The sequence below is a fragment of the Petaurus breviceps genome, unplaced genomic scaffold (assembly GCF_028583685.1).
Source record: "Petaurus breviceps papuanus isolate PSGF00001 unplaced genomic scaffold, PetGlider_PUasm1.0 171, whole genome shotgun sequence".
NCBI classification, from domain to species: Eukaryota; Metazoa; Chordata; class Mammalia; order Diprotodontia; family Petauridae; genus Petaurus; species Petaurus breviceps.
Window position 1 is genome coordinate 25,701,667 of NW_027185754.1, and position 13,297 is coordinate 25,714,963.

The 13,297-nt window shown below is 37.7% G+C and overlaps 1 protein-coding gene across 5 annotated transcripts in view; it reads left to right on the top strand.

Annotated features, from left to right (window-relative positions):
• SCAI (suppressor of cancer cell invasion) overlaps positions 1-13,297 on the top strand; it is a 206,783-nt gene that overhangs the window by 139,827 nt on the left and 53,659 nt on the right. For all 5 annotated transcript variants that reach the window (XM_069082770.1, XM_069082771.1, XM_069082772.1 and 2 more), the window contains 4 exons: positions 1,979-2,075; positions 3,215-3,313; positions 3,498-3,650; positions 10,957-11,058. In XM_069082770.1, coding sequence (XP_068938871.1) covers positions 1,979-2,075; positions 3,215-3,313; positions 3,498-3,650; positions 10,957-11,058 — 451 coding nt within the window. The remainder of the gene's footprint in view (positions 1-1,978; positions 2,076-3,214; positions 3,314-3,497; positions 3,651-10,956; positions 11,059-13,297) is intronic.

The window sequence follows — 13,297 nt, forward strand, 5'->3', positions numbered from 1 at the left end:
GTAGAAAAGCTCAAATTTTTGTGATAGTTTTGTGTTCAGCTGAATAACTTTAAATTTGAATTCTATAAAAAGAGAGGAAAGATTTGAAGCTAACTTGACAATTAAATGTTTGCTTACTTTATGACTTTTGATTCGTTGATAGGAATATTTCTTTTCAAAATTCTTGAGATAACCCTGAGTATGAAATAAAGAAGAGAATGGCTTTTCTTGTTACTTATACTTTCTTTAACAAAACTTGCCTGTACTTCTTGAAATTTAATAGCCTCATTAGAGCAAACACAAGTTATCTAATATAGTCTCTTCATTGCCTGGTTGCAACATAGTGTTATGAAATTGCCACAGGACAATGATTACAGAATATGTATAGGTATGTATGTACATACCTATACTTATATGTTTACATAGAAAAATATGTAAGAATATATAAGAAATTTCATTATTTGTTCCTTCATATGATGAGGAAATGAAAACCTTTGGGATGATGATGATGATCCTTTATATTAGTATAGAGTTTTAAATTTTACAGAGTACTTCATAATCTTGAAATTTGAAACAACACAGATGTTATTATACCCATTTTATTGGCAAGGAAACTAAGTTTTAAAGAAATTAGCTGACATTCTAAATCACATAGTTAATAAGTAGCAGTGCTGAGAATAGAACAAAGTTCTTAGAATGAGTATTATGGTATGAATTCAGTTATCTCAAGGTAACACTGGGAAATCCATTATTTTCAGGGAGACTGAGAAAAGATAAAATCTTCATCACTACGTTCTATGTAATAACAATGCCAGCTAGTTTTTGTGATTAAACCAGTGTGTTCTAAAGGGCTAATTTGTGTCTTGTAGCAATCCTAACTTTCTTTTCCATTTTTTTTAACTTAATGTCCTTACCTTTCTCTTGATTCTCAAAGTAACTTGAATGCCTTATAATTTAAGCATGGCGTGCATCTTTTACTTGCCATTTGCTATGTAGCTCACAAAAAAAAAAATGTCTTAGTACATACTCCTGAGTGAAATTCAGATCAATTAATACTTGTAGAGATCTGTATGATGCCAGCCACAAGCATGCCCAGGTGCTGCCTCATCCTTCTTCACTCATACAGCCTTTAATCATACAGGTTCATAGGATCATAGAGATTCTTTATCCTTCTCTCCGCACCCCCCACCCCACACCTTATTGTACTTGTGCTATGGATCTCCCCAGCTTCATTTTATTCTTTTTAAGCCCAGTAAGTACTCCTTTAATTTCACTTCCTCTCTAGGTAACCTTAAATCAAACTTCCCTGTAAGCATGCAGTTCTCAGCAAAGTAGTATATACAATTTGCCTACTGCTTTTGATATACTTCTCATTCCAGACTCCCCATGTGGGCTTCTGATCCCTGCTGTATTCCTACCAAGCCCCTTTTCTCCCTTTTTGGGGCTTATGCTGTATAAAAAAATATATATGTATATATACATGTATGTGTGTATATATGTATGTATTGTGTGTATGTATGTATGTGTGTATAATGTATATGTGTATGTGTGTGCATGTGTATCTTTCCTTCCTTTTCTTTTCTTGTCTCCATAAAAACTCCTTATTTCTCCACCCTCCAGAACTAGACCCTAACTTGAGGCTTGCTTTAGGTTTGGGAGATTTTTGATATCTATTATGAACCCATGGCAAAGAAGTTATGATGGACTTTTTATTTTATTTCTTTTATTTCCTTTTATGTATCATAGGCAAAGCTATTTCAAGTCCTGTCTGTGCCACTAGCACTGCCAGAATATATGAGGCCACCACCTTCTCTCACCAGTTCAGATATTGTCACAAGTATATCACAAAAGGAGAATGTTTGGGAAAAACTACTATATTATATCTCATTATAAGATCTGACATCTTGATGATATAATGGTTTATGAAATACCATGGAAAACAGGGATGGTTAAATATGTATTTTTTTTAAATGAGCTATTTTATCTTTTCCTGCTATAGACCCGAGTTGGTAGTTAAGAAGCTACGGTACTATGCAAGATTTATAGTGGTTTGCCTTCTCCTCAATAAAATGGATGTTGTGAAGGATCTGGTCAAGGTATGTGGAGGTTGGAATGATGAGGAACTTCATTATCACTATTTTATCTTTTATTGATTTTATATATATATGTATGTGTGTGTATTTAGATATATATGTATATATATATAATAAAGTGATAAGTAATTGAACTTGAACTTAGCTAAGATTTTAACTTCTTTCCTGAGTAATAATAATACAGTAGCCTGAAAGTCATTTATCTATCTGTGGATGGTCCCATTTTGGGGGTATCAAATTGAAGTTTAAAATTACTTCCATAGTCTCAGTTGTTCTTACAACCTAGGTTAGTTCTTTATGACAGAGTAATAGCAAAAATCAATGATACCTCAAACAAAAAATAATTTAAGTACTAGCCTGGCATTAAGAGCTCCCCACCAATTTTATTCCTGTCTCCTTTTCCAGCTTTATCTCATTAACTTTCATTTGCTCTGTTTTTCTGTCAAACTAGATTAGCCATTATTTACTTGCTTCATCCTGCCCTCTTCCCATGCTTGTACATATACACAGGTATGCCTGGAGAACACTACCTCCACCCCCTTCCCATCTCTGCCTTTCAAAATTTTTACTTTTCTTTAATGTCTATCCATGTGTCACTTTTTCCATAAATCTTTCCCTGATTCCCCAACACCTCCTTTCCCTCCACCCCCACCTAGAAGGATTTTCCCATTTTTCTTTTCTGTTCTGATATTCTGTTTGGACCATTCCTCTGTATTTATATTCTAACTTATGTAGTCAGGAGGAGGTGGCATCTGAACTGTTGGGTGTAATAATTATTCATGAATGAACAGTGCCATATTTTAGTTTTGAATCAAAGGCATGTTTAGGTTCTATTCTTTTCTTCTTGGGAGTTTTGCAGTGGATTTATCATAGAATCCTAGAGTAGAGTTGAAAGGTATTGAAAAGATCCTAAGAGGTCATCGAGTTCAAACAGTACTAGAATAGGAATCTATCAGTAATATCCCTGGGATATAGTCATTCAGGCTGTACTTTAAGAGTTTCTGTGATGACAATATTTTCAAAATAAGATTGCCTTCATATGTCCATTCCATTATTTCAAGTATTAGTGATTTTTAAATGTCCAGATAACCATTAAGTGAGTTGTCTAAAATCTTTATTCCTTTGTGGATTTTTAAAATCAGGAACTATCTGATGAAATTGAAGATTACACTCATCGTTTTAATACTGAAGATCAGGTGGAGTGGAACCTGGTACTTCAGGAGGTTGCAGCCTTTATTGAGGTTGGCTTACATGTTTGTTTATGTCAAGCTATGCATGTGTATGGGTGCATTTTTTACAATATAGAGTGTGTGTATGTGTATGTCTCTATCTGCACCGAAAAGAGAAACCTAATTGTTTGCATCTGAAAGTCTTTTCCTTTGTAAACATTTTTGTGTATTTACTTGTGATTGGTTCTTTTTCTAGGCAGATCCAGTCATGGTTTTAAATGATGACAATACCATTGTTATCACATCTAACCGATTGGCTGAAGCAGGGGCCCCCTTGTTGGAGCAAGGGATGATTGTAGGACAGTTGACTCTGGCTGATGCACTCATTATTGGCAATTGTAATAATCAGGTAAAGAATTACTGTGGAATGTTTAAATGTTGCCTAGAAACATAGGAGACTTGTAAAAGTATGACTAATAATATTATTTTCCCAGTGCATTTATCACTTTTTTTTGAAGCATATAATGAGGATTTAAAACCAAATGTTATATGTTGGCAGAATACTATGTTGGGAATCTGGAAAGATACATTGCTTGGTTAAAAATATGGTCCTTGCCCCTTGGAGCTTATAGTCCAGTACAGTGATAGAGCATCCACAGAAATAACTAGATAAATTTATTGGAAAACTTACAGAAGTATAGAATAGACCCCCATCAATAATCACAACCCTAGTAGCAGCTCTTGGAATAATTACTCATTTCATTTATATCTCTTTGTCAATGAGTTGTGTTAGTTCACTAGCATCTTGTACCTTTTAATTACTATAGCTTTTTGGAACAAATTTAGATTTATTGAAAAGGAAGTATTTAAGAAAATGAATTTTGTACTTGAAGACCATGTTGCTATTTGTTGTACAAATTTTTTAAATCTAACATTTAATTACATGTTGTAGAAATTAAAATAATTAGAAAAGTTCTTAAGCTTTTCTTAAAACTTGAAAAAGAAACAAAGTATGTGGGTTTTGCAACTATTTTTTCTTTACAGAGATAATTTTATCCCATTTTCTAGCAAAGTGGAGGTGACGTGGTACAGGATGAAAACATTTTAATGTCATTTGGGAGTAAATCATGGAACTGGAAGCTAATAAGTTAAATGATCTTGAAAGTACTTTCTAGCTCTTGCTTTTATGATGCTTGTACAACTTCTTCCTTTTTTACAAAGGAAAAAAACTGAGGTCCAAAGAGTGGCCCCAAATCATTCATATAGTAAGTAATGACTAGGATTTGAACTTCTGATACCAAAATCCATCTTCTTTCCAGTGCACCCATCAGCCTTTTGTACTATGCATATGCTGGCATTCTTGAAACCATCCTGACAGGGTACTTCTTCTACAAGTTTATGTTGAATAATCTCAATTGGGTCCTCACATCTACAAGGCAACCCTTTTACACCTCCCCAAATAACTCATTCTCTCACTTAATGTGACAGTTCTTCCAAACCTTTTCATTTCTCCTCAAACCTCTCTCTGTTCCCTCTGCCCTACCCTCTCCATGGAGAAACTTGCCTCATATTTCACTGAAAAATTGAGGTCATTTACCAAAAGCTCCCCCTTCTTCCTTTCTCCTAATCTTTCATCACCCTTCTGCCATTATCTCGTCTTTCACCCCTGTTTCACATGAAAAGGTGATTCTTCTTTTTGCTAAGGCAAATACTTCTACATGTACAAGTGATCAAATTCTACCCTCTCTTCTCTAGCAGATTGTCCTTTCTATCATCCCCATTCTCTCATTTATCATCATTCTCTCTTGTCTACTGGCTGCTTCCCTACTGCTAAGAAACATGCCTCATGTCTCTCCTATCCTTGAAAAACTCCTCACTTGATTCAATCATCCCTGCTAGGTTTCATCTTTTATCTTCCCTCTTATTTGTGTCTAAACCCCTTGATGTTAGGCCATCTGCATAAGGTGATTCCATTTTATTTCCTCTCACTCTCTTAACTCTCTTCAGTTGGGCTGCCAGTCTCTATTCAACTCAAACTGCTCTTTCCAAAGTTACTTTAATGATTTCTTAATTGCCAAATGGAATGGCCTTTCTCAGTCATCATCTTTCTTGAACTCTCTGTGGTCTTTGACATTGTCAATCACCCTCTTCTCCTTGAAACTCTCTTCTTTCTAGGTTTTCTTGACACTATTTTCTCCTGGTCCCATTCCTGTTGTGGTAAGTGAAATCTGAAATAACTGAAGAAACAAAGGTTCGAGCTTCCAAACATTGATTTATTAAGCAATGAATGCCAGTTGCACAACAAATTGGGACTAGGCTTCCTCAGGAATACAGGGGGAGATGGATTTATATTCATTAAAAGATAAGATTAGGTTTTTTTAGTTGGGAGTGAAGAGAATGAACAGGTATACTTTTTGGGATATTAAATAGGATATTACTCAGTTCTCATCATTAGCAAGGAGGTAAATTTTACAGGAAAATGAAACTTAGGTCTCAAGATGGAGTCAATTTTACAAGATGGAGTAAGTTCAGTTCACACAGTTCCCACAGTTTTTTCAGGTGCCTCTTCGGATTCATTGGGGAGGAGCCAGCCCATTCCTCCCATGGTTCACTTAAATATAAACCAAATTTACAAGGTTTTTAATGTGTTTATTCTCACCATCAACATTATGTAACAAGAAAAGATCACTGGGGAGTATCTTCTCTTTTAGCTTAGTACAACTAATACAGAGTTTAAGGACAATAATGAAAGCAGTTAGGTGATACAGTGAAAAGTGCACCAGTTCTGAAGTCAGGAGTACCTGAGTTCAAATTTGATCTCAGATACTTACAACTGTGTGACCCTGAGGGAGTCACTTAACTCTGATTGCCTCGGGGGGAAAAGAGAAAAGAAAAATAATGATTTTATGTGAACTTTGTTAAGTAAACTAAAAGCAAACTAAATCAGGCTATAGATCAAACATACTTAGATGAATCACAATAGATCAGTTTTGGGAGGAGAGACTTACAAGTGACCAAGGTAACCAAGAAAATAGCATAAACATGAAACAAAAATTAAAACAATATAATGATGATCATCAATATTAAATAAAATCAAGTCTCCTGGTATCCTAGTAAACTACTATCAATGTTTATTTAGTCAACATCTTGAGTCCCAGATGTCCCATGCAGTTGTCTGGTCCCTGGAAATATCTTCTCTTAGACATTCTGAAATAGACTTCATTCTCAGGACAGCTCTGAAGGAGGCTCTGCCTCTTTGGTTCAAAATCACTTTCAGAGATTCCGAGGTAATTCTGCTAAAATCTGCCTATAACAATACAATACAGTTTAGTCCAACTTCCTTAACAAAATGATAAGACATACTTGCAAGCCTTATCTTCTACTAAAAGTCTAATCTCAAAGTCTTTAATTTGCTGCAATTTGTCTCTTCCTCAGGCCAATTTTGTGATCCATTTGGATTTTTATATATTTTATCATAATTTGAAAGCTCTATCTTTTAGTTACCCCCTCCACTACTGTATGGGAATTTCCCTAAGGGGGTGTCAGTTGGGCAGTGCACTCTTTTCTTGCACATTTTTCCAGGGAGTTTCCCATCAGGATGCTACTCTTAGATATCACAATTTCCCCAAGGGAACTTCCCCAACCATGTGGAGGTTTACCCCAGCTGGTTTCCCTAAGGGGATTTCTCTTACATTGAGGAGGCTTATCTTTATCTTTCCCTTAGAGGGACTTCCCTGGGCTATCTACTTTCCCTGCATTTTGGGAGTATGGAGGATTGCCTTTCCCAGAGACATAGGAGCTTTAGCAGTCTTTCCCAGCAAGCAATGTATGGGATTTACCTTCCCTAGCAAACAAAGTGGGGGTTTACTTTAGCTTGGAAAAACTGAAATTGAGATGTCATATCCAGGGCAGTCTTCTGTGAAAAAGTCCTTCAGTGAAAGGTTAACCAGACTATTATGGTTTCTATAAAAGACTCTTTTGGTGATCAGGGTCCTATATTTCAACCTGTGCCAAAAACTGTGGTGCCAAAATCTTCAATAATTGAGGAAACAAAGGCTCAAGCTTCCAAGCATATTGATTTATTAAGCAATGCATGCCTTTTGCATAACAAATTGGAACCAGGCCTCCTCAGTTTGACACTGGATGCTAAATACAGGGAGAGACAGAATTGTATGAATTAAAAGACAAAATTAAGTAATCTGATTGAGAGTTGGTAGTAGGGAGAGTGAGCAGGTGGACTTTTCTGGATGTGAAACAGAATGTCACTCAATTCCCATGATTAACAAGCAGATGGAATTTACGGGAAAATGAAACTTAGGTCCCAAAATGGAATCAGTTTTACAAGATGGAATCAATTTGGTTCACATACTACCTAGCTGACCCCTCACTTGTCTCCTTTACTGGACCTTCATCAAGGTCATGCCCACTAATGGTAGGATTCCTACAGACTCTTCTGGGTTGTCTTCTCTTCTCCCTTTCTACTATGTTACTTGATGATCTTATCAACTCCCATGCATTGGATTATCATCTCCATGTTGATGATTTTTAAATCTTCTTATCCAACACTGACCTCTCTCCTGATTCAGACTTGCATCTCCAATTGCCTATTGGATATCTTGAACTGAATGTCTTTTAGGCATCTTAAAGCTCAACATGTCCAAAACTGAACTAATTTTATTTCTTTCCAGACCCTCCTCTCTTTCTGATTTCCATACTACTACTGTTGAAGGTACCACCACCCTCCCAATTTCTCTCATTCACAGTTTTGGTGTCATCCTTGACTCTTCACTCTTCCTCCTTCATATCTAATCTTTTGTAAAGCCTATTGATTTACCTTTGTTACATCTCTGCTTAGACGCCCTTCTCTTTTCTAACCCTGCCACCACTCTGATGCAGGCCTTCATCACCTCATTACACCATAGAAAATAGCTTGCTGGTTGTCCATCTGCCATAAATCTTTTCCTATTTCAATCCATCCTCTACTTAGCTGAAAAAGTGATCTTCCTAAAGTACAGGTCTGACCATGTCACTCCCCTCTTTGATAAACTCTAGATACTCCCTGCCACTTCCAGGATCATATATAAAATCCTCTCTTTGGCATTCAAAGTCTTTCATAACTTGTTTCTCCTCCCTCTCCTGTTCAGCCTTCTTATTTTTTACTCCCTTCACATACTTGTGATCTAATTTCACTGACCTCCTTGCTCTTCCTTGAATAAGACATGCTATCTCCTGACTTCAAAAATTTTTAAATGTCTTTTTAAAAAGTAATTAAAGTTTATTTTTGATACTCTGAACTTACCAACATGAGCATTTCCACATACAAAGAGGAACAGAAAAAAAGGGTCATACACAAAACCACAAATCCCTATGTATACTTTGGCCCTCTTTTCCCTTTGAAGTCTGCCCTCCCTGCCTTATTTTCCCCTCTACTGTAAAAGCTTTTCCTTGTGTCTTGTATTTGGAAGTCAAATTTTCTATTCTTCACTGGTGTTTTCATCAAGAATGCTTGAAAATCCTCTATTTCATTAAATATCCATTTCCCTCCTCCCTTTTCCCCACCCCCAACCCAAAGATTTATACCCAGTTTTTCTGAGTAATTTATTCTTGGTTGTAATCCTAGCTCCTTTGCCTTCTGGAATATCATATTCCAAGCCCTCGGCCCCTTTAATCTGGCAGCTGCTAAATCTTATGTGATACTGACTGTGGCCCTACAATATTTGAATTGTTTCTTTCTGGCTGCTTGCAATATTTTCTCTTTGATCTGGGAGCTCTGGAATTTAGTGATAATATTCCTGGGAATTTTTATTTGGGTTCTCTTTTAATTTCTATTTTACCCTCTGGTTCTTGGATATCTGGGCAGTTTTCCTTTACAGTTTCTTGATCGTGGTTTTCAGGTAGTCCATTCATTCTTAAATTATCTCTCTTTAACTACTTTCCACATCAGTTGTTTTCCCAATGAGGTATTTAATATTTTCTTTTTTTTTCATTCTTCTGACTTTGTTTTATTGTTTCTCCATGTCTCTTGGAGTCATTATCTTCCACTTGCCCAATTCTAATTTGTAAGGAATAATTTTCTTCAGTGAATTTTTGTATCTCTTTTTCCACTTGACCAATTCTTCTTTTTTTAGTTCTTTTCTTCAATGAAATTTTGTACCTCTTTTACCATTTGACTAATTTGGTTTTTTTTTTAAGGTGTTATTTTCTTCAGCATTTTTGTGCCCCTTTTACTGCACTGTTAATTGTCTTTTCTTAATTTTCTTGCGTCATTCTCATTTCTTTTTCCAATTTTTCCTCTGCCACTTATTTGAATTTTTAAATAATTTTTTAGCTTTTTTAGGAATTCTTGTTGGACTTGTGTCCTATTTGCATTTTTTTCTTTGGGGCTTTGCTTATAGCTATATTGACATCATTGTCTTCTCTTGAATATTTGTCTGATCTTTGCTGTCACTATATAGTACTTTTTTGGTTATTTGCTCATTTTCCCAGCCTATTTCTCAACTTTGAATTTTATGTTTAAGTTGAGATCTGTTTACCTGAGGGAGGGAATACAGCATTGCCTCAAGCTTCAGGCTTTATTGCTATGCTATTTTCAGAGCTAGTTCTGGGGGTTTGGAAATTTTCAATGCTTCTGTGGTGGTGTGATTTGGAGAGAGGTCACTGCTCTCCTGGTCTGTGCTCTATCTAGTCTTTGCTCAGAAAGGATCTCTGATTCCCTGCAGCCACAAGCATTACTGCTTGTGTTTGCCCCTAATCCCTTGTGACCAAAAGTGCTCCTTTTTGCCCTGGAATTGCAATTTAGAAGTGGATATGTACAAAGGAGTTGCCTTACAGTGCCCTGTTCCATGCCCAGTCCTTGCACAGGGGTCCCTTGTAATGTCTTTCTAACTGGTTTTCCAATTCCCTTACCATCTCTGGGTTGAGAGCCCCTGAAACTGCTGCTGCTGTCATATCTCACAGCTGGTATTCCTGTTACGTATGCTGTGAGCCAGCCCCCATCCCAATGTCACAGACCCCTCCTTCTGACCTCCTCAGTTATCTTGGACTGGAAAAATATCTTTTGTTGGCTCTGCCATTCCAGAAATTTGATTTGATGGATTATTTTAAAATTGTTTGTAAGGGAATGTTGGCAGAACCCAGCTGTAGTGCCTCCTCTGTTCCTCCATGTTTGCTTCTCCTCCCACACACACTTCAGTCATTTTCAATGGCTGTTTCCCTTTTCTCTGTTACTATCTCTGCCCTCTTCCCCATGCCCAGAATGGTTTCCCCCCTTATTTCTACCTCCTGACTTCCTTCAAGTCACAGCTCTAATCCCACCTACTATAAGAAACCTTGGCCAATTCCTCTTAATTCTAATGCCTTCCTTCTGTTTATTACTTCCAATTCATAATATATTTAGCTTGTTTGAACCTAATTGTTTGCACATTGTCTCTCCCATTATTAGACTGTGAGTTCCTTGAGAGCAAGGACTATCTTTTACTTTTTCTTGTATATTCAGTTCTTGACCCATAGTAGGTGCTTAATAAATGTTTATTGACTGACTGATTACTTATGTGGCTTCTTTATAGTTAATAGAACTCAAGGAAAGGAGGTTAAGTAAATTGACAGTAGCCTTCGTCAGCATGTTATAATTAAGTTCTTTGGTTTACTGGGCTTTGCCTAAGACTGTATCTTTCCCTTGATCAGTGTATTAATATTTTGGTCTATTTCTTTTGTAGGTGAAATTCAGTGAACTAACTGTTGACATGTTCCGGATGTTGCAGGCCTTAGAACGAGAGCCAATGAATTTAGCTTCACAGATGAACAAACCCGGAATGCAGGTGAGAGTCCTCTGTGGTTTTTAAGCTGGGCAAAACTTTGAACTAACTGCATGTACTGTATACAGAAGGAAGTCTTTGTTTCCTTATAACCCAAGGATTAGTGTACTGTAAAATAATTCTTCAGGCCTTCAGAACATCTGTATTTTCATTACTGTGTATGTTGCTTTCATAGACGTAGATTGAAAACCCTTGACCACTTCTGCAGTCTTCAGTTTTTTAATGTGATCAGAATAAGTTCATCAAGTAGCTGGTATTCTGGTAATGAGTCTCTTTGCACTGGTCTAGGCTCATCCTCAAATAACATGTAATTCCTCCCTGAATCTATAATCAGAGCTAGAAATGTCAGAGCTACTCTTTTGTTTTGTTTCTTATCTATCATGGTTCCTCCCATTGGTTCTCATACTTCTTTATAACACAACTAATGTGAAAATATGTTTAATATGAATGTATATATAAAGCCTGTATCAGATTACACACCATCTTGGGGAGGGTGGGGGGGGGGAAAGGGGAGAAAAATTTTAAACTCAAAAGCTTATGGAAGGGAGTCAAGATGATGGAGAAGAAGCAGGACGTCCAAGCGGCTACAGCTTCTACTTTCCCCAGTCAATGTAAAAAGGGGACTCTGAACAAACTTTGGAGCTGAAGAACCCACAAAATGACACAGAGAAGCTAACCTTCTGCTGACGAAAGCCCGGCAGGCCAGCAGGAATTGGCCAGCTCAGTGCCAAGCCCAGCCCCACGCCAAGGCTTTAGCCCCAGGGCGGGCCTGACCAGCCACCGGCTGGAGGGACTCCAGATTACCAGCAGCTGTGGCCGTTCCAGATTTATTAACACATAGATGCGAAGGACAAACTGAGAGGTCAGTGCAGTCTGGCCTTTGGGATCCAGCAAGCGGGAGTGTGTAGGCTTTTGCCCCCGGGGCGAGAAGCCGCTGAGATGCCTAGCACAGCCAGCCAACACCATGTGGCAGCTTCAGCTCCTGGCTTGCAGAGTCTAGGGGGTCCAAGTGACCAGTCTGAGGGGTAATCGCTCTTGCTTTAACCTGCTTGGATCTGGATTGCAGTCTAGGGTGGAGGTACTGGGGTGTGTGACCAGCTTGCCAGAGTGTGTGGAGGCTTCCAAAAGGGCACCCAACTAATACCTCTGGCAGCTGAGAAAACTGTCCCAGTGTTTGGGACAGAAGTTCCCCTGTCTGGTGGCAGAATCCTACTGTGGCAAAAAGCCCCAAGTCAAGTGACTGAGGGGCCACATGACCAGGCAAAGGAAACAAAGCAAATAGAAGATTCCAACATTAGACTCCTATTTTGGGGACAAAAAGGAGGAAAGCATGGAACAGGAGGAAGACAGTGAAGTCAGAACTCCTGCACCAAAAGCTTCAAAGGAAAATATGAGCTGGTTACAGGCCATAGATGATCTTAAGAAGCAGATGAGAGAACTGGAGGAAAAATTGGGAAGAGAAATGAGAACAATGCAAGGAAATTACGAAATGAGAGTCAACAGCCTGACTGAGGAAAATCATACCTTAAAAAATAGACTAACTCAAATGTCAAAAGAGGCTCAAAAAGGCAATGAGGAGAAAAATGCCTTAAAAAGCCAAATTTGCCAGATGGAAAAAGAATCTCAAAAGCTCAATGAGGAGAATCATTGCTTCAGAATTAGATTGGAGCAAATGGAAGCTAATGACTTCATGAGAAATCAAGATGTGTTAAACAGGTCCAAACAAATGAAAGAATAGAAAGGCAATGTGAAATATCTCATGGGAAAAACCACTGACCTGGAAAATAGATCCAGGAGAGATCATTTAAAAATGATTGGACTACCTGAAAGCCATGATCAAAGTAAGAACCTAGAAATCATCCTCCAGGAAGTTCTCAAAGAAAACTGCCCTGATATTTTAGAACCAGAGGGCAAAATAGAGGTTGCAAGAATGCACCGATCACCTCTTGAAAAAGATCCCCAAAAGAAAACTCCTAGGAATATTATAGCCAGGTTCCGGAATTCCCAGATTAAGGAGAGAATATTACAAGCAGCCAGGAAGAAACAATTCGAATATTGTTGAAACACAATCAGGATAACACAGGATCTGGCAACTTCTACATTGAGGGATCGAAGGGCTTGGAATATGATTTTCCAGCGGTCAAAGGAGCTGGGATTAAAACCAATAATCACCTACCTAGCAAAACTGAGTATCATGTTTCAGGGGAAAATATGGTCATTCAGTGGAATAGAGGACTTTCAA